At 43.8% G+C, this 27,372-nt stretch overlaps 1 protein-coding gene across 3 annotated transcripts in view; it reads left to right on the top strand.

Moving 5' to 3' along the window:
• The first annotated feature begins 4,967 nt into the window (after window positions 1–4,967).
• The window catches only part of LOC117870440 (E3 ubiquitin-protein ligase TRIM39-like), a 44,046-nt gene continuing 21,641 nt past the window's right edge, over window positions 4,968–27,372 (top strand). For all 3 annotated transcript variants that reach the window (XR_004643980.1, XR_004643981.1, XM_034757591.1), the window contains exon 1: window positions 4,968–5,158. Coding sequence is in view for 1 of the 3 variants with exons in the window: in XM_034757591.1 (XP_034613482.1) it covers window positions 5,098–5,158 (61 nt within the window). In the remaining 2 variants the exon portion in view is untranslated. The remainder of the gene's footprint in view (window positions 5,159–27,372) is intronic.

Genomic DNA, 27,372 nt, shown 5'->3' on the forward strand with positions numbered 1-27,372 from the left:
AGGGGTCCCAGGAGGGGGCAGTCAGGGGACAAGGAACGGGGGGAGGGTTGGGGGTTCTGGGGGGGCGGGAAGTGGGAGGGGCAGGGGCGGGGCTAGGGCGGGGCTCCTCCCGTCCTCTTTTTTGCTTGCTGAAATATGGTAACCCTACCCTTAGTTACAGCCATTTAAACTACCAAGATGGTTTACAGTTGGTTCACAATGTGGAATCACAAGTTTCAGAGAGATGAGGACAATAACATTATTACTTCCCGAGCTTCATCTAAATGCTAACCAGCCCTTCTGATCTTGTAGACAATTGAATACAGTAATATAGCGTATTAAGACAGAAAAAGGATTTAGCAACTACCAACTAATTTGGTTACAGTGATACACTTCCTACAGGATGTAGGTAAACAGACACATACATTTAGTACCTACCCTAGATCCTTATCACTACCAATGGATGAGTTAGTGACTGCCAGTCTAATTAACATTTCTTTGATACACACAAGTGAATAGTCCAGACTACAATTGCAATGCCTCTTGTTACGCCTCTAAGGGTCATACGCATTTTAGCTGGTTTGTCAGCACCACAGTTGGTATCAATAAAAAGATCCAGATTTTCTGACAAGCTCTCTTGCAGATCAGTGAAATAATGGTGCAAACCTTAGAGCTAGTTGAATTATTCAGTATAAATAACATCCTGTGCCAGTTTGAGGCCTGATTTTTCAGGAGTACTGAGTTCAAATTCACTATTTAACCATTCACAGTCGGGCATTTTGGAATCAAGACCCAACTAATATGATTTATGGTACAATCTCAAACTGCTTCCCGAGTGCCAAAAGCCCCAAATATCCTCTGGTCAGCCACAAAACCTGCAGCTTTCCTCAATATCCATTTGATAACCAACATCCACGGTGCAGTCACCAGTCAATAAAGAACTGCAGTTCTTTGAAAGCAGGAAATTTAGCATCAAAATAAATACCCCAAAGGAAGTTTCACCAGCCTGGATTACACATGTTTGTGTTGTTCAATGTAAAAGCATTTTTAATGTACAGACTCTGCTGCTGAACTTTCAACGCACCCAGAAACCAGAGGCCCTTGCTGCACCGGTTAGGTCCAGTCTGCTGCTAAGTGCTGGGGATCTTGGAATGCACAAGCACAGAGAAGTGAGAGCAGCAGAATTTATTGAAGCATGACATTTTTCCTTGAAGGACCCTTTGTAAGGTGTTGGTTATTATGGTCGTTATTTCATTGAACCAACTCAACCGACCTCCTTCCTCAGTACATGCCACTGCCACTTATATACACCAGCTTCTTACACCCTCATGAGGGTTCAGACCAGATACAGAACTTGACTTCATTATGCTGGTGCTTGCCCTCCTCTACCCCAGACAGCTGTTTGTATTTTTCTCTGAGAAGACCTGGTGACATTTATCGAGCACGCTCTTGGGGCAAGTCTGGTGAGAACGTCCTTAGTTGCCAACATCATGCTGTACGCACTGCATAGCACATAGTTTCTGTTGGCTGTTGTCCAACCCTGCTCTCTCTCCATTGTACCACTGACCTCTATCTGTTCATGCCGGCACCACTACATGATGGACAGGACATGAAGGTCTGAAACTAGAGTCATGGTGCTTCCTCCAGGTGCTAACTCGGATCAAAAGGAGTTTCCAGCCTCCCAAGAATAACATGAGACAATGAATACACAGGACTGTTATCAGGTCCCCCCATCAGCCTTCTTTTCTCTAGACCTCAGCCCAGTTCTTTCAACCTTTCCTTATAGGTCATGTTTTCTAAATCTCTTCTTTTTGTTGCTTTCCTCTGAACTTTCTCCATTTATTTTGTTCACATTTTTGAAAGTGTAGCACCCAGAATGGGACACAGTACTCCAGCTGAGGCATCACCATTTGATTCTATGCTTTCTTTCATTTATAGTGCCACTCCCCCCACCAGCGTGACCTGTTCTGTCCTTCCGATATATTTTGTACCCTGGTATTACTGTATCCCATTGATTATTCTCATTCCACCAAGTTTCTGTGATGCCTATTATATAAATATCCTCCTTTAATACGAGGCACTCTAGTTCACCCATTTTATTATTTAGACTTCTAGCATTGGTATATAGGCACTTTAAAAACTTGTCTCCTTTTATCTGTCTGCCATTACACAATGTAATTGAATGGGACGCTTTTTCATTTGACTGTTTCTGATCAACTCCTGCCTGTATTTTATCATTTTACATCCTCATGTCCTTACTAGGACATAGAGATTCTCTATTAATAGATTCTCCCTTAAGGGATGACCGAACCATATGTTCCTCCACACCTGTTGCCTTTCCCCCAGCCCTTAGTTTAAAAACTGCTCTACAACCTTTTTATTTTTAAATAACAGAGAGTCCTGTGGCACCTTTAAGACTAACAGATGTATTGGAGCATAAGCTTTCGTAGGTGAAAACCCACTTTGTCAGACGCATGTCTTATTTTTAAGTGCCAACAATCTGGTTCCATTTTGGTTTAGGTGGAGCCCATCCTTCCTGTATAGGCTCCCCTTTCCCAAAAGTTTCCCCAGTTCCTAATATATCTAAACCCTTCCTCCTTCCTCCTCACACCATCGTCTCATTTGTCTCATCCATGCATTGAGACCCTGCATTTCTGCCTGTCTACCTTGCCCTGCATGTGGAACTGGAAGCATCTCAGAGAATGCTACCATGGAGGTCCTGGACTTCACTCTCTTACCTAGCAGCCTACATTTGGCCTCCAGGACCTCTCTCCTATCCTTCCCTATGTCACTGGTACCTACATGTACTATGACCACCGGCTTCTCCCCAGGCTCCTCCCCAGCACTACACATAAGTCTATCTAGATGTCTCGAGAGATCCGCAACCTTCGCACCAGGCAGGCAAGTCATCATGCAGTTCTCCTGGTCATCACAAACCCAGCTATCTGTTTCTAATGATCGAATCAACCATTACTAATACCTGTCTCTTCCTAGTACCTGGAGTTCCCTCCCCCAGAGAGGTATCAGTAGTGCAAGAGGATACCACAACGTCATCTGGAAGGAGGGTCCCAACTATGGGGTTGTTTCCCTCTGCTCCAGTTGGATGGTCTCCTTCCATAGGACTTTCATCCTCCTGAACAGCACAGAGGCTGTCAGACTGGGGGTGAGACCATTTTATTGTGTCCCAAAAAGTCTCATCTATGTATCTTTCTGACTCCCTTAGTTCCTCCAGCTCAGCCACTCTGGTCTCCAAAGCCTGTACACAGTCTCTGAGGGCCAGGAGCTCCTTGCACCAAATGCACACATACGCCATCTGCCCATAGGGCAGGTAATCATACATGATGCATTGAGTGTAATAAACTGGATAGCCCCTCTGTTGTTGGACTTCTGCCTGCACTCTCTTTTTACTCCTGCAGCTGGTTCTTTTGTTTTTAGGAGGGAATGTTTTTGGCTTTAAAGTTCAAAGAATGTTGAGTTCTAGCCCCCACTCACACTCTCCGGCCTCTATTATAGAATATTGGAAGGGACCTCAGGAGGTCATCTAGTCCAACCCCCTGCTCAAAGCAGGACTAATCCCCAGACTGATTTTTTTTATCCCAGTTCCCTAAATGGCCCCCACAAGGATTGGGATCACAACCCTCGGTTTAGCAGGCGAATGCTCAAACAACTGAGCTATTCCTCCTCCCTTGCAAAACTCCCCTGTTAGCCGCTCCTATTTGTTAGCTCCTCTGGTCACTTAGGAGTGGGCTTTTTAAAGCCCTGGTCTCCCTGAGTAGCTCTGAGTAACCCTGCCCCCTGGTTAAGATGGGTGCTAAACAGCTTAGGGATCACAACCTCGTTAAGAAGCTCTCAGTCTTGCCTAGCAGGCTGCTAGGCTCAGCACATAGATGGTCAGCCCACAGTCCCCCAAATAAACAGAGCACATGGTATATTTCAGTCAAGCAGCAAGCACACCACAAACACAGATACACACACTACAGACAATAAACTTACCCCAAGGGTCACGTAATCGCTCCTCCTTCACCCTGAGAACTCCGTCGCAAAACTCCCGTTAGCCGCTCCTGTTCGCTGGCTCCAAGATGACCTCTTGAGGACACTTCCTGCCCAACATGTCTATGATTCTATTATATGTAAAGGAAAAAAGGGCTAGGGTGGATAGCTTTTTTCCATCTTTATCATATAGATAAAGAAGGATTTTTATTTTTTTTTAATCTTTTTTTCAGCTTGGGGTTTTTCGGTTGTTTTTAACCTTAAAAATATCAGGAACGTGAAGTTTGATCTTCTTTGGTTTTGCTGAGGGATATGTCGGCAACTTCAAAAACGTGTGTCCTGAGTTTTTTCAGCCCTTAATTAAAGGTGCAAGTGTACAAAACAAAACGTTTCTCCAACTTGTTCATAGGCATTTGAGTTAAATGGGTTTTTAGTAGATGCAAACAAAACCAGTCTTACCAAAGACTAAAGACCAACCAAATTTCTGGTCTCTACAGCAATTATTGTACCACCAGTTTAGAAAATGGTATTGTTATAGAGGTACAACTCCCTGTCATGGAAACAGTTACACTAGTATAAAGGTGCATGTGCCACTATATACTCCTTTATACCAGGATAGCTGACTTCGCATTAGGGGTTTTTACCTCTTTAACTGTATTGGCTTCTGAAACAACATAATTGAGACAGTACAAAAACCATGTGTAGTCCTCCCTGGGAGTTCTAAACAGAATTCTCTTGTCTATTAGCTGTCATTTCTCATTACTAAATTATTATAATCATGTGTTCATTTGTTCAGAGTTTTTTAAGGCAGACAAGATTTGAATCTTGAATGTGAAAAGGACATGGAGAGTTCAAAACAAAACTTTCAGGCTCTCTTTATTCATTATTGACACAAACCCATTTTTCCCCCCAGGTTAGCTACATTTCTGCAGAAATTGATAATGCTAGAAAAGTGCTAATGCTTTGTACTGCTAACTCCAGGCTTATGCCCTTTGTGATTTGACCACTCCTCCTTCCCCTTCCCTTTTGTTTACAGTGAGTTGTTGGAGACGGCTTGCATTGCACTCGAATATCAACCACTGGGACTTGGGGGAGTGAACAACTGACTTCCCTCTTGCTGCCTGAAACATGAAAATTAGAACTATTTTTAATTATGACTCACAGGAAGTTGCTGTTGTACTAGAAAATGGTAAGATACTTGCTTCTCTCTCTAGTTAACAGGATTTAGTGGGGAAGGTTGATAATGTGTTCTAGGAGGCGGATAGGATTTGGTTTTTTTTAAGGCTATGCTCTATAAGCTGGCTGGCTGAGTGACTTTGTTACCATTTATGGTTGCTGAAGGGCTGAGTTTATGTATTAGCCATTTATTTTGTTAATGCTGTTGGGGGGGGGTTATTATGTTGTTGTAAGATTGATTAGTTGTCAGGGTCCCTAAATTTATTTTAAAAAATGTATGGGTGTCTATTTAATTTAAACAATAGTAAATATATATATATATATATATATATATATACACATACACACAGATGAGGTGGGTGTCATGGGGTATATATCTATTTTGGGGGCTAGAGGTGGCAAATTAGGGGAACACAGGAAGGGAGGGATTGAAGATTTATCTCTAAATGTGAAAACAAATGGCTGTTGAGCTACACCAGAGAGTTATTGGTAGAGACTCAGAATAGAGACAAAATGGAGGGAGTAAAACATGCAAAGGAGTTTTCAGTATGATTAGTTATTTTGACTGCATTGGGGAAGATGCAGTTTGTACTTAAAAAAAACAAACAAACAAACACAGTGCTCTCCAAACCAGCCTAGGGAGCTTCAACCCCAGCTTCACAAACTGGGGAAACATAGATCTGAAAAATTCCTGGCCAGACAACCCCCATTGCAGCCATTTTCAAAATCATTGAGCGTCCCCTCCTTGAAAGGCTGACATTTTCAGTCCTTAAATTCTGCTCTGTCTAAAGTATAAGGCAGCTAAGTAGTGAATTTTTTTCAGTGAATAGTAAATTCGCTAAAAAATACCCCCAAACTATTTGACTGGGAAAAAAAATTCTGTTAAAGTTGAAACAATTAGTTTCAAGGGTGTTAAGCCGCAGGAGTTACCTCTGCTTTATGCTGGGGTGACTGAGAGAAGATTCAGGCCAAAACTTCCCTGCTGGGGGGGGGAGAGATTTGGGGAGGGAGGGCGAGGATCTTTTTTTTTTTTTTTTTTTTTCCCCAGTATTTTGTTGTCCATATTGCAAATGCTTTTAAGAAAAGATCTTTCCCACTGCAAATACAATATACCAAAAATACCATCCACCTCTCCTGTCCACCTAAATGTCCCAGTGCTGAATTGTACCCTAATCAACTCTTATACTCCTTACCTGTCCCCCTAATTATCCCAAACTGTGTGTGCCTCACACCTTTCTCCTGGACCCCTAAATATCCCACTGCTGATCCGTATTGTTTTCTGTCTCTCTGCTGATCCATACCACTGTCACCTAAACAGACTCCTATCCTTTCCTACTAAAGGCTTGTCTACACTTGCAGATGTAGAGTGCTGGGGGAGACAGCAGCAGGGAAGACGCTGCTGTGTGTTCACACTGTCAGCTGCAAGCTCACTGGTGTGGCCACATTAGCAGCTCTTGCAAGGTCACAAAGAGCACTGCAGCAGAAACGGAGCTGTGAAAGGGGATATCCGCATACCTGCAGCCAAGTTCAAAACAATGACAACAGTGCCCACTTGACTTCAGGGGATTATGGGATGTTTCCAGAGGCCAATCACAGTGCCTGGGTGTTTCAGCTCGTGGAGGTGGATTACCAGGAGCACTCCAGCTGCAGAGTCCAGCCGCTCCACCTGCCTTGCCAGTGTGGATACCTCAGGAGTTAGGACGCCCGGGGCTGATTTAGTGCGTTCTAGCTTGCAAGTGTAGACAAGCCCTAACTGTCTCCCTGTTGATTTATACCCCAGTCCCCTCCCCACACACCCCTCTCCTATCCCTCTGTCACCCTGCTTATCAAGACCTCAGCTCTCTCCCCCCACACACCCCTCTCCCATTGTCTCAGATGTCCCACTACTTATCCACTACTAATTCTCTAAACACACACTCATCTCCAACCCCCTAAATTTCCACCTACTCCACCCATTAATCCATTTCCAGATTCCCTCTCCACAGCGCTTCCTTGTACTCCATTGATGATCCTCATGCCCCAGGACTCCTGGGTGCCACAGGGCTCCCAGCGGGGAGTGGGGAGCCTGGGTGGCAGCCCAGCTTGGAGTGTGAGACCTGGCAGCAGCCTGGCTTGGGAGCCCAAGCAGGGTTTTCTTGTCGATTTGAAATTGACATGACAGCTGATGTAGGGAACATAGTGTCCACACAGACACTGCATTGCCCTGACTACACCAGCATAAGCCCTACACCTCTCATGGAGGTGGAGTTATGATGTTGGTGTAGTAAGGAACTTACATTGGCAGAACAAGGCTGTAGTTTAGACACTGAGGCCGTGTCTACATTTGTATTTTCTAGCACTCTAACTCGCTGGCTCAGGGGGTGCGAAAAATCACACCCCCTGAGTGCAGCAAGTTTGAGCGCCGTAAAGCGCTAGCGTGGACAGGCTCAGAGCGCTGGGAGCCATGTTCCCAACGCTCTGAGCTATTCCCCTCATTGACCTGGTTTACCAGGAGCGCTGGGAGAGCTCTCTCCGTAGCGCTCACGGGTGACCACACCGACACTGGGAGCGCCCCCGCAGCAGCGCTTTGAGCTGCCACGTGTAGACTTAGCTTTACACAGGTTGACCTTTGTAGTGTAGAGCAGACCATACACACCTCTCCTGTGGTCCTAAATGTCCCAATGCTGATCCATACTCCAGTCCCCCCAACATGCTCCTTTTGTGTCTTCATATTTCCCCAATCCCATGCCGATCTACACACCATTTCCCTCCCTGCAAATCTCACCTATTCCCCTAAATGTCTCTCTGCTGAGCCAAACCCTCATCTCCCTCCATATTCATGCCTCCCATGGCCTTAAATGTTCAACTGCTGATACATAAAATTCCCTACCCAGCACCCTATCCTATTTTTTTATATTATTAAATGACTTAAGCTAAACCAAAATAAGTCACTTTATACCAAACTATGAGTGTTCACATAGCGGTTTACACCAGTTTAACTAAGGGCAGGTCTACACGCAAAACACTGCATCTGTGCAGCTGCACCACTGTAGGGCTTAAGTGAAGATATTCTTATGCTGATGGGAGAGAGCCCTCCCGTTGGTGTAGTTAATCCACCTCCCTGAGAAGCGGTAGCTCTGTCAGCGGGAGAAGCTCTTCCACCAACGTAGCGCTGTCTACACGGGGGTTAAGGTCGGTATAACTGCTTTGCTCAGGGGGTTTTCACACCCCTGGGCAACATAGTTATACCGACATAGGTATATAGTGTAGACCTGGCCTAAATCTGTTTAAATGCACATCTTTTCAGTTATACTGGTGCAACTCTCTATGGAGAAATGCCCCTAGATGCAGTTTAATACCTTTGCAATTATGTTGACTGGTAGGGACTGAGTCTAGGAGGAAGGTACCATGATCAAACAAAACCAAAAAACATATATTTTGCCTATCCTAGTTTTGCTCTCCTGTCTCCCTGCTCCTCACCCCAACCCACTTGTTTGTCTCATCTACCTCTTACGTCTTGTCACCTAGATTGTCAGCTCTTTGAAGCAGAGACTGTTGTTTACTGTGTATTTATACGCCACCTGGCACAGTGGAGCCCTGACTTGGTTGCTCTCTAGGTTCTTCCAGAATATTGTATACCTATTTAAACAGGCTGAGGTTGTGTTGTGCAATACAAGGGTATGTCTGCACTGCAGTTAAGAACCCAGCCACAGCTGGCACGGGCAAAGGGGCCAGGCTAAGGGTTCAGGCTCTAGGATCTTGCAAGCTGGGCAGGTCCCAGCGATCAGGCTGTGCCCACATGGCTACACGGCCATTAAACAGCCCCGCAGCCTGGGCCCCAGGCGCTGGGGTCAGCCGCTCGTATCTAACTGCAGGGAAGACAAACTCTCCGCGTGCTCCAGCCTGTGGCTATTACAGGCTGACGAGTGGGGGGCGGGGGGTAGGGACGTTGCTCCGATCGACTTATCTGCTCCGATCGACTTCTCGGGCTTTATAAATCGATGGCTGCGGCATCGATTGCGGCAGCCGCGAACTGGCATGCCAGTTCGACAAACTCTGTCCCGCGGCTTAAAGCAGGGGTCCCCAACGCGGTGACGTCATCTAGACGTCATCCCGAGGCGACGCCGCCGAAACGCTAGCGGCTTTCAGGGGCCGGTGTCGGCTCGGGATGGCGTATGGCGTATGACGTCATCCGCTGGATGAAGCCGGCATGGACCAGACGGAAAAGGCGGGGGCGCAGTGACTTAAAGAGAAGGCGCCATGAGCTGGGCTGTGGGGCTGGCGTCTGTCCTGTGGGGCTCGTCCCTTGGCGCTGGACCGACGTTCCAAGGTGACGGGTTCCCGCGGCACTCAGGGGTGGCCCGCTTCGGAGCCAGGCTGGGCTGATGCTGCCGGTGGGCGTTGGGAGAACCGCCAAGTGGGGCTGGCGGTGGGGCGGGGCCTGGGGAGAACGTGGAGCCTAATCACAATTAATTTTAATTGCTATTAATTTTTTGAGTTAATTGCATAAATTAACTGCGATTAGTCAACAGCCCTATTGGCAACCCTACCCTCTTAGGCCAGGGGATCCCCTGGAGGATATCTATTTAGCCCCTTTTACGAGTCAGGAGCAGCATACAGAGACCTTAAGGCAATGAAGAATTAAGCCTCTGATTCATATCAAATATGCAGGAATATGTATTACATCACTACACAACCACGTTATTATTAACCATTATATTATGGTACCACCTGCTAGCCTCAGTCAGGCCTGGACCCCATAGTGCTTGGCACTGTACAAACATATAGTAAATAACAGTCCCTACTCCCAGAGACTTCTCAGTCTAAAACAATGAGACTAGTAGGTTGGTGAGACGAACAAACAGGTGGAAGGGGGAGGATGGGATAAAAAAAATGTTTTAGTGGACTAGCTGTGGGCATAAGTTATAGACAACTGGTAATCAAAACTTGCCACATACCAGCGGGGCACTCTATGTATTATGGCAAGTGAGTTTTAAGATGGGACATGAAGGTGGCTTTATGAACTTGAACTTTTCCCACAGGTAAAGAGTGGCATGGGAGAAAGCACAACCCAAGATAAACAGAATTATTTAACCAGTAATCACTAAATATAAACACACAATCATTCCTGAAAAAGAAACCTAAAAATCATATACACATTGATGGTACACACTGATTAGTGTTAAAGGCAAGCTTACACACATACTAATGTATTATAAATAAAAATGTTATTAATGCATCCTATGAGCCTATATATACACTATTTTGACCAAATTTTTCATTGAAAAATCATATTTTGATTTTAAAAACCATGATCACTTTGGACAACTTTTTGACAATTTTTTTTTTAACCAGCTATAGAGCTGGTTCACGTTTTTCAAAAACTTTTTGGCAACATTTCCAAATCTAAGGGGTGTTTTTTTTTTTTTTTTTTTTTAACCAGGTCTAGTTATTCTAGTTGTCTCTTAGCAACATTAACTAGCTTGCAAAACTAGTTGTTTTTAGAAAAATCAGAGTCATAAGTGGGACAGATAGATGTCTAGGGAGCAGTTTAATTTTCATTGAAACATCATTTTCTAAAAATATTGAAACCTTAAACCGTTTTGGAGATTTGCAGTGTTGTTGTACCTGTGTCATTTCCAGGATATTAGAGAGACAAGGTGGGCGAGATAATATCTTTTATTGCAATATTTGGTTGGTGGAAGAGAGAGAGACAAGCTGCCCTGTGACACAGCTCTTCTTCAACTTGAAAGTTTCCATCAGAAGTTGGTGCAATAAAAGATATTGTCTCACCCAGCTTGTCTCTCTCATATCTTGGGACCAGCATGGCTACAACACTGCAAATAGCTCTTATCTAGTGCTTTTCCTCATCAAATTGCAAAGTGCTTTTCAAGGAGGTCAGCATCATTAACCCCATTTTACAGATGGGGAAACTGAGGCACGGAAAAGTGAATGACTTGCCCAGGGTCACCCAGTAGCAGAGACAGGAATTGCAGCCAGGTCTCCTGTGCCCCAATCCAGGGCTCTATCCACTGGGTCACATTGTCTCCCCTTAGATGTCATGGTAATAAACTCAATGTAAACCAATTAATACCAAACTTAACAGCAGTTTAATTTTATAAAAACTAGTCTGGCTAAATACATTGGGGCAACTCTTGTTTTGTTTTTGTGTTTGTTTTTTTTCGTTGACGATGAACTTGTGATTCTAGCTGTCACTAAGGAAGAGGGTTTTTTGATAATAGTTGAAACCTGGACTCGGGCTTAGGTAACGAGTGCTGAGTTTAGTGGGTTTTAATCTATTATAAATCTGGGCCTGTTGCTGAACCACAGCATGCAGGTGGCACTGCAGGCCTGGAATTGTGAACCTAGATGTAGATATAGTGATAAGATGCATTGGGAGTAGAATAGCAAGGGCTGTTGAGAGTTAGGTCTGAGGGGCATTGGGGCAGTCCAGGGCTGGAACAGTGGAGGAGAGAGAGATTAAACATAATTCCATTTAACCCCTGTAGTGTGGTTACAAGTCTGCACTCACCAGAGGTGCCTTCCCCACCATCATGGTCCCGCAACAGTAGGTCCTGGGAGAGGATTGGTCCCAGAGTTAGGAAAAGATTTTGGCTGTTGGGGAGAATGGATCCTCCGCTTGCCTGCTGCGCATTCTCCTCCTCCTCTTCCTCATCAGCAATGGCCTTCTTGTTGCTCGTGGCCACCGGAGGCCCCTGGGAGGTATCCACAGAGTATTGGGGTTCTGGTGGGTCCCCGCCTAGAATTGCATGCCGCTGCTCATAGAAGCGTCATGTCTGCAGCTCAGAACCAGGTTTGAATTGGTGTTACAGAAAGGACTTGAACTGCATTGTCAAGCTCTTCCTTTCTACTGAGAGTACTATGTCCAGGCTGTTAGACTTTCCCTCACCTCATTCCAGCTTCCTATTCACTCTGTGCCAATTTGGGGAAATCTGTCTATAGATACTTTATTAATTCTGTGTGAGAGTCTGAACTCCGCATAGGTCTGTGTCAGAGTGCAAACTCCATTTTGATTGTGAGGCTGTCCTTTTGCTTTCTCAAATGTCTGTCTGCCTCCATTAGAGAGACAAGGTGGATGAGGTAATATCTTTTCTTGGGCCAACTTCTGCTGGTGAGAAAGACAAGCTTTTCTCCGGGTCTAACAGACTGTTAACACCCCTCCAGCCATAGGGAGGAAAGAGGAGGGGGAAGCAGATGGGTGAGGGGTTGTTAGTGAGTTACAGATTGCTGTAATAAGCCAGAGTAGATTGAAGTCCCAACACATAGAGATACAGAGCTGGTAAGAATTCAATGATATTTTTTTCACAACACTGAATAATATCATTGCTTGTTTTAAGCATTTCCCCCACCCAATTTCTATCAATTTAAATTTTCACAGTTGTGGGATATTATGGGGGTGTGCAGGGCCGGCCCACAACATTTTGGCACCTGAAGGGCAAATGACGCCCCCATGCCCCCCGCTTGGGCCAAAACTTTGAAAGATCTCTTGTTCCCTCCTTCCTCCAGCACAGCACTTCACCATCTCTGTGCATCTAGAGCAGAGAGAATACATATGCATCAGCAGCAGACACAATTTTCTACAATCTGGGTCCTAGTGCCTTCCTCTCCCCCCCCACCCCCAGCCTGGCACCTGAGGCGGCTGCCTCAGTTTGCCTCATGGTAAGGCCAGCCCTGGGTGTGTGTGTCAGACAAAAACTAGTTATACATTGAGAATCAAAAAGTTAAAGCTTTATAAATCATTAAAACACAAATGGTCAACATCACATGTCAAAACAGAGTAAATATCCTTCCATCAACAAATCCCAGCAGTTTTACTATTCATTCGCTAGTCCGTTTGTAACACTCTTAATTCAAAAGTCTAGATCAGTGGATTTTGACTCTAAGAAGTTTTCAAGCAGCATTGTTCTTACTCTGCTTATCTAATTATTATCAATGGACATATTTTTTTCATTGGTTTGTGTGTCTACGGTGAAATCAACATTTGACATTTACTGATAAAAATCTAATCCTTCCAAGCCTACTGATGATACTTTGATTGACTTTAAGTACCTGACCATGGGAAATCTATTCATGCTAGGCAATCAACGGGTCCCCTACCAGGAAAACTGGTTTAGCAGATGAGAGGTCATCTGGTAGGAGTCTCTGGTTACCTGGGTGAGGCTGAACAAAGAGTCACCTGATAGGGGGCTGAAGGTTAAAAAAGATAGATCATCTTTTTGGAGGAGAGAGCCATTTTCCACCATCTTAAGATGAAGGAGGCTGCTGTTGGGGTAAGTTAGAGAAGGCCGGCCTGCCTACCTGATGGAAGGCAGTTGTAGTAGCTATGTCGGATGCAGGATATTAGAGACAAGGTGGGTGAGATAATATCTTTTATTGGACCAACTTCTATGATCTTCATCACCAGAAGTTGCTCCAATAAAAGATTTTATCTCACCCACCTTGTTTGCCTGATGGAACACAGATGATCCCCTAAGAACTCCCTAGGGAAGGGCGAGCTAGTGAGGGACTTGTGGTTTAGGATATGTGGTGTTTTCTGAATGGTCTGTCTGTACTCTGTGCTTTATTGGTTGTTAAAGAACAATGGTGCTGGAATCTAGTGAAAAGCCTTTTTACCTGTATGTTAGAGGCTATAACTACCCCATTGGCCCTGGAAGAGAGTTAAACTAAACCAGAAGACTCACAGTGGGATTCTGGGAGAAGTTGCCTTTAAGTAAGGGGGAGTCTGGACCATTGGGGCTAGAGAGCTGGCCAGTGGGTTCCAGCTCTCAGGATGGGATTTAGACTGAGGGTCTGTGCCCCGACTGGACGATGCAGGCTTTGGAGGTTTGTTTAAACTACTGGGGCACCTTGGAGGTCAGTGCTGATTTTGAGGGCCTAAGGCAGATGGGCTGAAGGGCTCCATTTCTGTGAAGGGATAACAGTCCTAGGAAATAGGCTAGATAGGACCCAAGAGGCTGGCTCCCTTCATTGCAGTCCAGTGAGTGGCCATGAGGTGGGCACTGGGCTGACATCTGTGGCAACTCTCTGCCAAGACAAGAGAAGCTCAGTACCATACTAACTGGCATTTAAAACATTTTTCTTATAGGTGTAAGAGACTGTCCTGCTTATCTCCGTGACAAACTTGAGGGCCCTTCTGTGTTTATCGCAATTAATTTACCCAATACTGCATGTGTTCTCTGTCGGCAGAAAAGCTGTTCAGAGTCAGTCTATGATATCATGGTACTGCAAGATGGAAAGCTAAAATATTTCAATAGTACCTACAGAGGGTATGTGTCCATCTCCCAGAAAGGCTTTGCTGCAAATAGGAGCAAATGGCTAGAAGACGAATATCTGATTCTAACCAGCCTGGAAAGAGAATGTGTGGCCCATGTGATTCTGATGATGGCAGGTAAGTTTCTGCTTTTGTGCCTTGGGATAATCTTTCCTAACTCCTCTTCAAGGTTGTTTTGCACTTCTGCTCATTTCCCCTGCACCCCGCTTGACGTTTAACAGTGTAGATAGAATGTTCCTCGTTTTCTAACGAAACCTGGGATTGTAGTGACCAGAGGGTCACTCATGTATTTAGGATCGGATGCATTTCTGAGGTTAAAAGGGCTATAGGTCCAGTGTTCACCTGCACTTTAAAAATGCCAGACCCACTTCCTTAATCTTTTACTCCGAGAGTCCCACCATGAGGACTTCTCCAAGAAAATAAAGAGGATGAGGGCTGCAACGGTGCAGTTGCACTGCCATAGTGCTTAGTGAAGACTCTACTATGCCGATGGGAGAGCTCTCCCCCATTGGCATAAGTACACCATCTTCCTGAGAGGCGGTAGCCAGTGTTCCCTCTAATTTTGTATGTCCGTGTGAAGAATGTATTTTGTTATGTGCACCAATGCATCCCCTCCATATTAGTGCACATAACAAAATTCATTCCGCACATGGACGGTGTGTGGCGGGGGTGGGGCTGAGGGGTTTGGAGTGTGGGAGGGGGTTCAGTGCGGGGGCAGAGGGTTGGGGTGCAAGGGCAGGGGTGAGGGCTCTGGCTGGGGGTGCGGGCTCTGGGGTGGGGCTGGGGAAGAGGGGTTTAGGATTCAGGCTGCCCTGGGAAAAGAGGACTACCCCCATCCCTCTCTCACCGCAGCAGCTTGGGGCCAGGTTTGTAGAAATGGAGGAGTGGGTGTTTGCTAAAATTAGACACAACAAGAGAATGAGTTGCCACCTTAGCATTGGAGCAGCTAATGAATGGTTACAGTGTGGTTGTTTTTTTTTTTTTTTTTTTTTCCTGATACATGCCTGATCTGTAATGTAACACACAAACCACTGAAACTTTAAAAAAAAAATTCTTCAAAACGATAGCTTTTTTGAAAGAGAGACAAGGTATGTGAGGTGATATCTTTTATTGGACCAACTTCTGTTGGTGAGAGACAAGTTTTTGAGCTACACAGAGACTGTTTTGTTCTGTTGGGTTTCAAAATGGATGGATTATTACAAAAAAATTCTATGGAATTTATTGGAATTTCATTTTAAAAAATATTTGACATTAGATGTTTTCAGTTTCAAAATTTCATGAAAAATCCCACCATGTGACTAAGCTGCCCAGTAAATTGTTTTAACTGGACTGGGGGCAGGGGAGGAGGATGAAGAAACTGGGAACTGATAAGAGGAAACTAAAACCAATTAGATAAATATAAAACAGGTAAGAAGTGTTTTGTAAAAATATATATTTTTGAGACCTTTTCTAAAATGGCCAAATTTTGTCAGCTACTCACTGGGATTTCCTCCCTTATTATCTCATTGCAGATTCCACTTTGTCCCCACTCTCTCTACATGTGACCACCCAAGCCATAGAGGGATCGTGGAATGAGACTGACAAGAAGAGTGAGTAGAAGAAGTCATTAAAATTGATTATTTATTAGAGCTGGTTTCATGGAAGGGGATGGGGAGAGACACCAAAAAAAACTTCCAAAGAAAAATTTGGGAAAATTTTAGTTAAAAAGCCACTTTTCAGAGAAAAAGTTTTGTTCAGTAAGTTTAAACCAACGCGTCTATTTCAAATATCACGGTGCCCAGAGCACACAGTCTGAACCCCATTGTGCTTAGCATTGTACAGATGCAGTAAAAAAGGCAATTCCTGCTCCAAAGGATATGTCTACACTGCGATTTAAAAAAAAACCTGTGGCACCGCGTCTCAGGCTGCAGCCTGGGCTCTGGGACTCTGTGACGGGGGAAGGGCCTCGGAGGCAGGGTTTCAGCCCAAACCTGAATGTCAACACTGCAACTTCAGAGCCTGCGGCCTGGACTCTGTGAGCCTGAGACAGCTGACCCAGGCCAGCTGTGTTGCAGGTCTTTTATTCCAGTGTAGAGGTGCCCAAAATGGTTTATGATCTTGGTTAATGACAGGATGCAGCAGGTGGGAAGGGAGGGAAGACAAGTTAGTAATGCCACCTTTCTCTCTCATTTCAGATTTCATGACTTCTCATGGCCATGCTGGCTTGATTATTACTGTAGTTGTCATGGTGGTGATGCTGCTGCTGCTGCTATTTGTGCTGTATAAACATAAGGTTATCCCGTGTAGAAGAAAGAAGCCTGAGATATAAGCAAGTGAAGATGAGTTGCTTTAGGAAGCTATAAACAGTGGAATGGAACTACAGATGGCTTAGAGGGAGAACAAGTGTGCACTGTGATGGTCAGGGTCTCTGCTAGCAGGGAAACAAGACCCACATGGAGCCTCTTACCAGCAATTACTATTGGTGCTCTTCTGATCTCTCCCACCTGATTTGCACATTTTGAGGACTTCTGTTTTGGAAATTCCTAGTTCTGCTTGTGGTTTGGGAGATAGCAGACCTGGAATACATGTAGCCGCTTTTCTAATCCTACTTGCTGTTAACTGGCTTAGGTTGTGTTTTGTTTTGTTTTTAATTTATTTTTGTAAGAGCTGTTCAAAGGCTTGCCTCATTGCGTTCTAAGACCTGCCTGCCATGTAGGCTTTGGTTTGCTTTCTGGTGTCTTCTGGGTTCACCTACCTGCCCATTTCTAATGCATGTATCACTGTAGTCTCTAGTGGCAGTTACATTCCCCACCATCATGAAATATTTCTAGACTTATTCTGAAATACTGCATCTCTGGAACACCGTACTGTCTACTGAGTATACAGGAATCCATTATTTATACATTGCTTGCCTTTTTAGCCCTGCTCTCCCAAAACACTAGGTGCACAGCATGAAATACAATCGGTCCAAAAGAGGTGTCAGTACATTATAAAGATGCATTAGTGGTTTTAAAAACCCACCATCTGTTGCTAACCAAGAACCATTCTTTAGCTAGCAGAATCATCCTGATAAAATATGTCTTCCTCTTCTGAACAAAACTCAACATTTTCTCAGGCAGCTTGATCTTCAGAGATGCACTTTTAAATGTCTTAGAAAGATCCTGAACAGCCAGCTGTAGTAGAAAGAGCCTGGGCCTGGTGCAAGGCCTGAGGCCTGAATCAAAGTCAGCAAAAGTTATGCTTAAAAGTTGTAGATGCCATGTTCTGATCATTTATGAAGATATACGTCTGTTACATAATTACAAATTAGTACCCGAGCTGAGCATATGAAGATAGGTCAAGATTTTTCCATGTAACATTGTACAATTATTGTAGTCATGTTGATTGCTTTCTTTGATTTTCCTTCCCCTCTGATGCTAGAGCATCTAAACCAATGACCTTGCCAAGCTATCCATTATGGGCTCGTGGCCCATTTTACATCTTTGTGTATGACATACACAGACAGGCAGACAAATATAAAACTACATGGCTGCACCCCAAATCCAAACAATGGCATCTAATAGATTACATCATTGTCTGACAATGTGACATAAGGGTTGTTAGGATCACCAGAGCCTTGTGTGGAGCAGAATGTTGAACAGATCATAGAATGATTAGGTCAATACTGAATCTACACATTGTACCCACATGGCTGAACTGCCCCAAAACAATCAAGATGTCACCTGATCTTGCTAAACTAAACCATTCATCCTATTGATATAAGTTCCAAAGTGCAACTTCGGTGATAACCTTGTCTCTAAATTCCTCCTACAAGACACGGTACAAAAAACTGCAACTGATGTCCTCGACAGAAGAAAAGGGCTCACCATGACTGGTTTGATGAAAATGATGAGGAAATTACAGTACTCTTGAAAAAAAAAAATGAGGCTTTCCAAATCTGGCAAAATGATATTCAGTCCACCTCAAAGAGAGACAGTCAAACACTTGCAAAGCAAGGTAAAGAGACAGCAGTTATGTTTAATACAAGATAAATGGTGGGAGAAGGTAGCAGAAGACATTCAAATGTATGTGGAAACAAATGAAACAAAGATGTTCTTTGATTCCTTGAAGCTAGTCTATGGACCTTCAAAGGTGGGCACAGGTTCACTCATGATGGCTGATAGCAGGACAATCATCAAAGACAAACAGGGCATGGAACAGAGATGGGTTGAACACTTCAGCCAACTACTGAACAGATCATCCTCAATTGAAACAAGTGCTATTAATCAGATACCTCAAAAGCCTGTTCAGCACCACCTTGACTCACCACCCTCACTTGAAGAAATAGAAAAGGCAATCACTACGATGAGCTCAGGAAAATCCTCAGGCAGAGAACAACACTCCAAAAGATCCTTACTGACATCTGGGACAACGAAGAAATGCCACAAGACTTCAAAGATGCCACAATTATTCCTTTATTTAAAAATAAAGGCAGCAAAATGGTCTGTGATAACTACCGTGAGATCTCTCTCCTATCTGTCGCTGGAAAAATCTTTGCTCATGTCCTCCTGAACCGACTGATTTCATCTGTTTAAGAAGCCAATCTACCTGAGACTCAGTGCAGATTCAGACCTGGTCTTAACACCATAGACATGATTTTCAGAATCAGGCAAATACAAGAAAAATGTATCAAACAAAGCATGGATCTGTTCAGCGTCTTCATTGATCTGACAAAAGCATTTGATTACAGTCCATATAGAAGAATTATGGATGATCCTCTGCAAACTTGGTTGCTCGCTAAAACTGGTAAAGATCATTCATTAATCTCACTGACTCCTTTCCCATTTCAAATGGAATCAAACAAGACTGTTCTTGCCCCTATACTATTCAACCTCTTCTTCACCCAAGTTATCAGCTATGCTGCAAATGGGTTCAACAGAGGCACATACATCAGATACGGACATGATGGCTGTATCTGATGTGGTTCCAATGCTTACCTTGTTCTTCGGAGGGTTTTAAAATCTCTAACTATTAGGGATTAAGATGAGACCTTCCTGGGGGGCAGATTGTCCCATATCTGTCTCCTGCAGGCTTTCTTACATCTTCCGTAGAAGCAGCTGGTTCTGGTCACTGTCCGAGACAGGAAAGATGGAGAATCTGATGATACTGTATGTTCTTGGGTTCAGTATTGCCAACCCCAAATGTTCAGATATCATGAATCCAGTTTCCAAAAATTAGCAGACTGCTTAAAATTGATGATATTTTTAAAAATAGTAATAAATGTTGGGTTCTTTTATTTGCCTTCTTGTTTTTGGTTACACTTAAACCAGATTTTCAAACATCTCCAAGCAACCGTGATGGCTAGAAACTAATTTTTAAAAATATAAGCAGGGACTCTCATATAATCACATGTGCCCAGAAGCCAAGGCTTTATGTAAAACTTCTTTTGCAAGATTTGGGAATCCTGTGTGTTCTACCCTTCAGACTGCTTTCCATAGCTGTGTCTACCTTGTGGATTCAGAGCTTCCCACCAGACAACCAGGGATCTAGGGACCATAGTCAGACTTCCTGGTCCAAACTGAGGCAGGACCCCCAGCACACGGCTCCGTCCTCCACCAAATCTTTTCTTCACAGTATTCCCTTCACCCAGTCTCTGAGAATTATCAGGCCAATGCAAAGGTGGACAATGTGCATGCTGGCTAACCACAACAGAGGCACTTCAAGAAGGCAAGAGCCTAAGCACAAATGTGAACCCTGCAGCCCTGCTGCTGCTCAGACACTGCCCTCTTGTCTGAGTGATTGATCACAAGCCCACACTTGCTCAGACATTACATCCTTGCCACTGTGACATTGCACTTTATGATTTTATGAAAATATGCTAATGAGTGAATATAATGTAACTGGACTATGCTTCATCCAAAAGGTCTCTTTACGGTATCATTACAAAGCTTATAATCTACTGAGTGTGGTACATCACTCTTGTATCAAACTAGAAATATGACATATAACTCTGAGGGCCTATTGTAATTATTCAAAGTGTGGGCCATTAATGGTGGTTTGTAATCTTGATGGCTCCCATCAACCAGGACAATTGTCTGCACATGGGTGTGTTTTACCTGTAAGTCTTCCTGTATACCTGTGTGCTGGCAATGTGATCATGTCACCTGAACTGGAGTCCATCTTTAACCTGGTGCTTTTCCATTTAGAAGGAGGGGGTGGGAACCCAGAGAGGGACAAAGGATTTTCCGCCTTATGCAAAAGGTATATAAAGGGATGAACAGAAGGGATGGAACAGATACAAAGGGGGTTGCAGTCATGAGAAATCCCTTAGCTACCACCTGAGCTGGAACAAGGGTTGTACCAGGGGAAAGGATTGGGCCCAGACTAGGAAGGCATCCAGTCTGTGAGAGAAACTTATTGGAACATCTCTGAGGGTGAGATTTCAGCTGTAATCACTTTCTTACTGTATTAGGCATGGACTTACGTGTTTTGTTTGGTAATTTACTTTGTTCTGTCTGTTATTACTTGGAACTAAAATCCCAATTTTTATATTTAATAAAATCACTTTACTTTTTAATTAACCCAGAATATGTATTAATACCGGGGGGAGGGGCAAACAGCTGTGCCCATCTCTCTATCAATATTATAGAGGGCGAACAATTTGTGAGTTTACCCTGTATAAGCTTTATACCGGATAAAACAGATTTATTTGGGGTTTGGACCCCACTGGGAGCTGGGACACCTGAGTATTGGAGACAGGAGCACTTCTTATGCTGTTTTCAGTTAAAGTCTGCAGCTTTTGGGGGATGTGGTTCAGACCTGGGTCTGTGTTTGTAGCAGGCTAGCGTGTCTGGCACAACCAGGCAGGGTTCTGAAGTCCCAAGCTGGCAGGGAAAACGGCTCAGAGGTAGTCCCAGCACATCAGTTGGCAGTTCCCAAGGGGCTTTCTGTAATCCAACCACTCACAGCCACCCTGCCATAAAAGCATGAAGTCTACTGCCAGAACAGTGCATGGAGGAAACTTGCCCTCTTGTTGACATGGCAATAAATGAGAGAGCTTCATTCCCAGGGTGGGCCAGCCATCACCTTTCACCAACACTAAATCCACCCATTTTTTTAAAGTCAAAGAACATGGTATACAAAATATTTGCAAATTAGCTCATTAATTAATTAGCATTCAGTGTCACATGTGGAGCTATGCAGAAGTTGGCAACTATGCCAAGAATAATATGAGATGGTTTCTAAAATGTAAAGGCCTGATCAAATTTCAGCCAGCCAATTTCTTAAAAGAGGGAAGTGAAACTGACATTCCATTTTCCCTGCATTAGGAGCCATGGCTGCTGCAAATCCAGTAGAAACTCTGCTTGATTAACTGACTTGTTTGGGGTGTCTGGATTATTTTTTTAAAGATCTAGTGTGTCTAGATTGTGGGCACAATTTCTGCCAAGCCTGTGTCACCCAGTGTTGGGAAGGACTCAACACAAACTTCCAGTGTCCTGAGTGTAGAAAAACCTTTTCCCAGAGAAACTTCAAACCAAACAGACAGCTAAGGAATATCATAGAAGTTGCCAGAAAACTCAGGCTGCAGTCAGTGAGACAATCAGATGCTGGCAGAGTATGTGAGAAACACAATGAGGTTTGAAGTCTTCTGCCAAGAGGATCAAACCCTCGTTTGTATGGTTTGCCACCTGTAACGAGAGCACAAAGACCACACTGTGGTTCCCATAGAAGAAGTTGCCCAGGATTACAAGGTAAGAAATTGCTAACCAATTATTATTCAGAGTCAGCAGTGTCTTTATTAAAGGTTACAAATGAGTTTCCATAAGAAGTGGGACTTGCCTCATGTTTCTGAAAACCACACTAAATGGAACGATCGCTTTGGTATTGGTAAGGGTGAGAGGTTTGTGTACAAGATTTCTGCTAGATAGCCTCTGGGGAGAGTCCTCTAATCACTAGCCTATGGGTATTCCAGGGCAGGGCTCCCATTATCTCCTGTTGGAGCAGTTCCACTGTGTATAAATAATCAAATATGAGTTGGTGCTGGGGGACTGAAACTTGGTCTCCCACCTACCAGGCAAGAAAGCAAACAAGGAATGTATCCGATTACATGAGAGGTATTCATCAGAATCCTAAAGTTCAGCAGAGTGGAGATGGCAGGATCAGGCCCGAGGTCTCTCTTCTGTAGCTGCAGCCGGCTGGCAAGCTGCCAGGCAATTTCACCATGTGGGCTTTGATGAAAACAACACTAATCATCTGTGATCCTTATTCAATGGGTGATTCAAAGATAATGCCCTTAGTATTAAACAGCCATTTAACTACCAAGACGGTTTACAGTTGGTTCACAATGTGGAATCATACATTTCAATGAGAGATGAGGACAATAACATTTACTTCCCGAGCTTCATCTAAATGCTAACCTTCCCTTCTGATCTTGGAGACAACTGAGTACAGTAATATAGCGTATTAAGACATGAAAAGGATTTAGCAACTATCAGCGAATCTGATTGCCTACATCCTGTAGGAAGTGATCACCGCAAACAGACACATACATTTAGTATCTACTCTTGATCCTTATCACTACACACGGATGAGATTGCTAATCTAATTAATTAACATTTCTTTAAAACCCTTGATCACAGCCTTAGATAGACCAAGAAACTACCTACACATTTCTTTGACACACACAAGTGAATAGTCCCGATTACACTTGCAATGCCTCTTGTTAAGCCTGTAAGAGTCATACACATTTTAGCTGGTTTGCCAGCGCCACAATTGGTAACAATAAAGAGATCCAGATTTTCTCTGACAAGCTCATTTTCAGATCAGTGAAGTAATGGTGCAAACCTTAGAGCTAGCTGAATTATTCAGATTTAGTAATATCTTGTACCAGTTTGGGGCCTGATTTTCAGGAGTGCTGAGTTGAAATTTATTATTTAACCATTCACAGTGGACCATTTTGGAATAAAGACCCAAGTAAAATGATTTATCGCACAATCCCAAAGTGCTTCCCAAGTGCTAAAAGCCCCAAATATCTTCTGTCCAGCAAACAAAACCTGCAGCTTTCCTTCAATATCCATTTGATAACCAACATCCACAGCGCAGTCACCAAATCAATTAAAAATACCCTGCTGCAGTTCTTTGAAAGCATGAAATTTAGCATCCGAATAAATAACCCAAAGGAAGTTTCACCAGACTGGATTACACATGTTTATAGGGATGGTCTAGATAATGCTTAGTCCTGCCAGGAGTGCAGGGGACTGGACTAGGTGGCCTCTGCCCTGTCCCCACTCCACCCCTCACCCTGCCTCTTCCTACCCCCACTCTGCCTCTTCCTGCCCCTGCTCCACCCCTTCCCTGCCCCCATTCCAACCCTTCTCCCAAGCCCCCTCCCCTGAGCAATGCTGGCAGCCAGCGGAGCGTAGTCGTCTGGGTCGGGGTCAGGGTCTCTCCACTTCTCACCAGTGAGTGTTATTTACTCCTTCTCATAACAAAAGAACTAGAGGTCACCAAATGAAATGAATAGGCAACAGATTTAAAACAAACAAAAGGAAGTCTTTCTTCACACAATGCACAGTCAACCTGTGGAACTCCTTGCCAGAGGATGTTGTGAAGGCCAAGACTATAACAGGGTTCAAAAAAGAACTGGATAAATTCATGGAAGATAAGTCCATCAATGGCTATTAGCCAGGATGGACAGGGATGGTGTCCCTACCCTCTGTTTGCCAGAAGCTGGGAGTGGGCGACGGGGGATGGATCATTTGATGATCACCTGTTCTGTTCATTCTCTCTGAAGCATCTGGCATTGGCCACTGTTGGAAGACAGGATACTGGGCTAGATGGACCTTTGGTCTGACCCAGTAAGGCCATTCCTATGATTGCTAAAGTTCTTCATGCCCTTACTTAATATGTTTTCTAGAATAAAATAATGCATTTTCCCAGTGTGGGCAAACTGCTTGTGTTCTCCTGTTCACCTTATTAAAGCCCTCCAGAGAATGGGCGTGTGAGGGAAATTTGTCATTAAAACTTTCTGGAAAGTTCTGGTTTGGTGTGTGGTGTATTCTGAGTCAGAAACAAAAGATGGGTTTCCACGTGGATTTTGCCAAAATAAATTGAAAATTAACAGAGACCTGAAAGCCCAGTCAATTCCCTTGTGCTGCCCAGTATAAGATGGAATGGCAAAAAGAGATGAGAAATATAGGATTGATGCAAAATATATCAGTGATGCTGAAGTTCCTTCATGCACAGGATTTCCCACTAGATCATCTCTTCCACCCGCATTATACCATCAAGTAAATAATCGAACTATAAGGGTGGAAAATACTATGGCAATACCACAGTATGACTATGAAATAAATATGAACGGATCACATGGAAAACCTCCTTGAGATGCACCGAATTAAAACCAAAATGTTCAGTTTCTGTCACATCCAAGTTGTTTTCATGAGGTGCAAACTGCTGATAAAAATTGCCATATTTGTTCTTCATGTAACTATTTTTTCTTTATCATGTAGAAATCTCCATGATTTTGCTGTAATCAGTTTGTTGTATCTGAATTCTCTCTTTCCCAAACTGGTCCTCGAAAAATGTGGATAAATACATACTTTGGTGGTGTATGTTCATATTATTAAATTTGCTGGCACTAGAATTGTTGGTATGGATAAAAAAAAATGTCCATATTTTCTCTGACAAGCTCATTTGCAGATCAGTGAAATAATGGTGCAAACCGGAGGCTACATCTACACTACAGGGGGGAGTCGATTTAAGATACGCAAATTCAGCTACGCGAATAGCATAGCTGAATTCAACGTGTCGCAGCCGACTTACCCCGCTGTAGGGACGGCAGCAAAATCGACCTCTGTGGCTTCCCGTCGACGGCGCTTACTCCCACCTCCGCTGGTGGAGTAAGAGCGTCGATTTGGGGATCGATTGTCGCGTCCCATCGGGACGCGATAAATCGATCCCCGAGAGGTCGATTTCTACCCACCAATTCAGGCGGGTAGTGTAGACCCAGCCTTAGAGCTAGTTGAATTATTCAGTATCAATAACATCCTGTGCCAGTTTGGGGCCTGATTTTCAGGAGTCCTGAATTCAAATTCACTATTTAACCATTCACTGACGACCATTTCAGAATGAAAAGCCAACAAATATGATTGATTGCACAATCCCAACTGTTCCTCCCATGCCAGAAGCCCCAAATACCCTCTGCCCAGCCAACAAAACCTCCAGCTTTCTCTCTACATCCATTTGATAACCAACATCCGCAATGCAGTCACCAACCAGTACAAAGAAAAGCAGGAAATTTAGCATCAAAATAAATAACCCACAAGACGTTGCCCAGAACGGGATTATTCACATTTGTATCATTCAGTGAAAAAGGCATTTTTAATACACAGACTGAAGCTGAACTTTCATCTCACCCTCTGCAGTGGAACACTGCAAAAACCAGAGGCCCTTGTCGCATCGTTTAGGTCCCATCTGCTGCTCAGTGCTGGGGATCTTGTTTATACCCACACAGGAATACACAAGTGAGAGAAGCTGAATTTATTGAAGCATGACACATTTTCCCTTGAAGGACCCTTTGTAAAGTGTTGGTTATGGTCCTTATTTCATTGAACCAAATCAATCTACCATATTCCCCTAATGCGTGCCACTGCCACCTACGTACACCAGCTTCTTTCACTCTCATGAGGGTTCAGAAGAGATTTCATTATCCTGGTGCTTGCCCTCCTCTACCTTTGTATTTTTGCATGAGAAGATCTGGTGACATTTACTCAGCGCTCTCTTGGCTTGCAGGACAAGTCTGGAGAGAACGTCCTTAGTCGCCACCATCATGCTGTACACACTGCATAGCACAAACTTCCTGCTGGCTGTTGTCCAACCCTGCTGTCCCTCCGTTGTACCGCTGACCTCTCTCTGCTCCTGCCTGCACCACAACTTGACGGACAGAACATGAATTTCTAATACAGCAGCTATGGTTTAGTGAGGAGGACACTTAAATAGCATACAGGAATCGTGCAATCTGTTCCTAGTCCTGAAACTGACCTGCTGTGTGACCTTAGTCAAGTCATTTCATCCCTCTGTGCCTGTATCCCCATGTATAAAATGCAGCTAATGGTGCTTCATAACATCCCTGTGAAATAGTGCAGTATTGCAAAATGTGTGGGGAATTTATATCAATTCTCAATAATTAGGAAGAGGACCAAATTTGATGGGATTTTCTATTAATATTTGAGAATTAGGATGGAAATGGGGCAAAATCTGAGGCCATTTCACATCAATATTCAATTATTTGAAAGAGAAAGTACAAAATCTGAGGGCATTTTCTATCAGTGTTTGAAAATTAGATCAACTCTGAAGGGATATGTTGTCAATAATTGATCATTGGAGAGGCAAGGGATTTAATCTGAAGAGAGAGTTGATCATCGGAGGTTTAACCCCTGCCATGCCATCTGTCCATAATGTGCAGTAATGACTCAGGCCAACAGTTTCCTTCCAAAACCAGAAATGGCTGCAGCTTATTGCTGGTAGAGGAAAAAAGCCCCAAAAGGAGGGAATTTTTTATCCATATTCAAGAAGTAGAGAGAAAAATAGGCAACATTCGAATGGACTTGCGATTGATTTTTGAAAAAGAGAGAGCAGAATAAACTTCTGAGGGGATTTTAAATCAGTATTTGATCATTAGAGATAATAGTGGTAGTATGTGAGGTAGGGATTGTGTCAATGTGAGAGGGCGATGTGTGTTATGTAGCTGTCTGGCTTTACCCGGTATTGCTTGGCTTTTCTAGTTCTAAATTGGGAATTATTTGCTCTTAGCAACTTGAACTGGTTTAAACTAAGCTTTTTGTTTGTTTGAATAAGGCAATGGGTCGCTATGAGGTGCCACTGGTGGAATCACCCCACCCAGAACATTTTTAAAAAGCTTAAATGGCTTAAATCCATTTGACCTTCCTTATACAGTTAAAGCTTTGACATCCCCTTCTGTTGGCTGCACAGGGTGT

This window comes from Trachemys scripta, unplaced genomic scaffold (assembly GCF_013100865.1).
Source record: "Trachemys scripta elegans isolate TJP31775 unplaced genomic scaffold, CAS_Tse_1.0 scaffold_28, whole genome shotgun sequence".
NCBI lineage: Eukaryota > Metazoa > Chordata > Testudines > Emydidae > Trachemys > Trachemys scripta.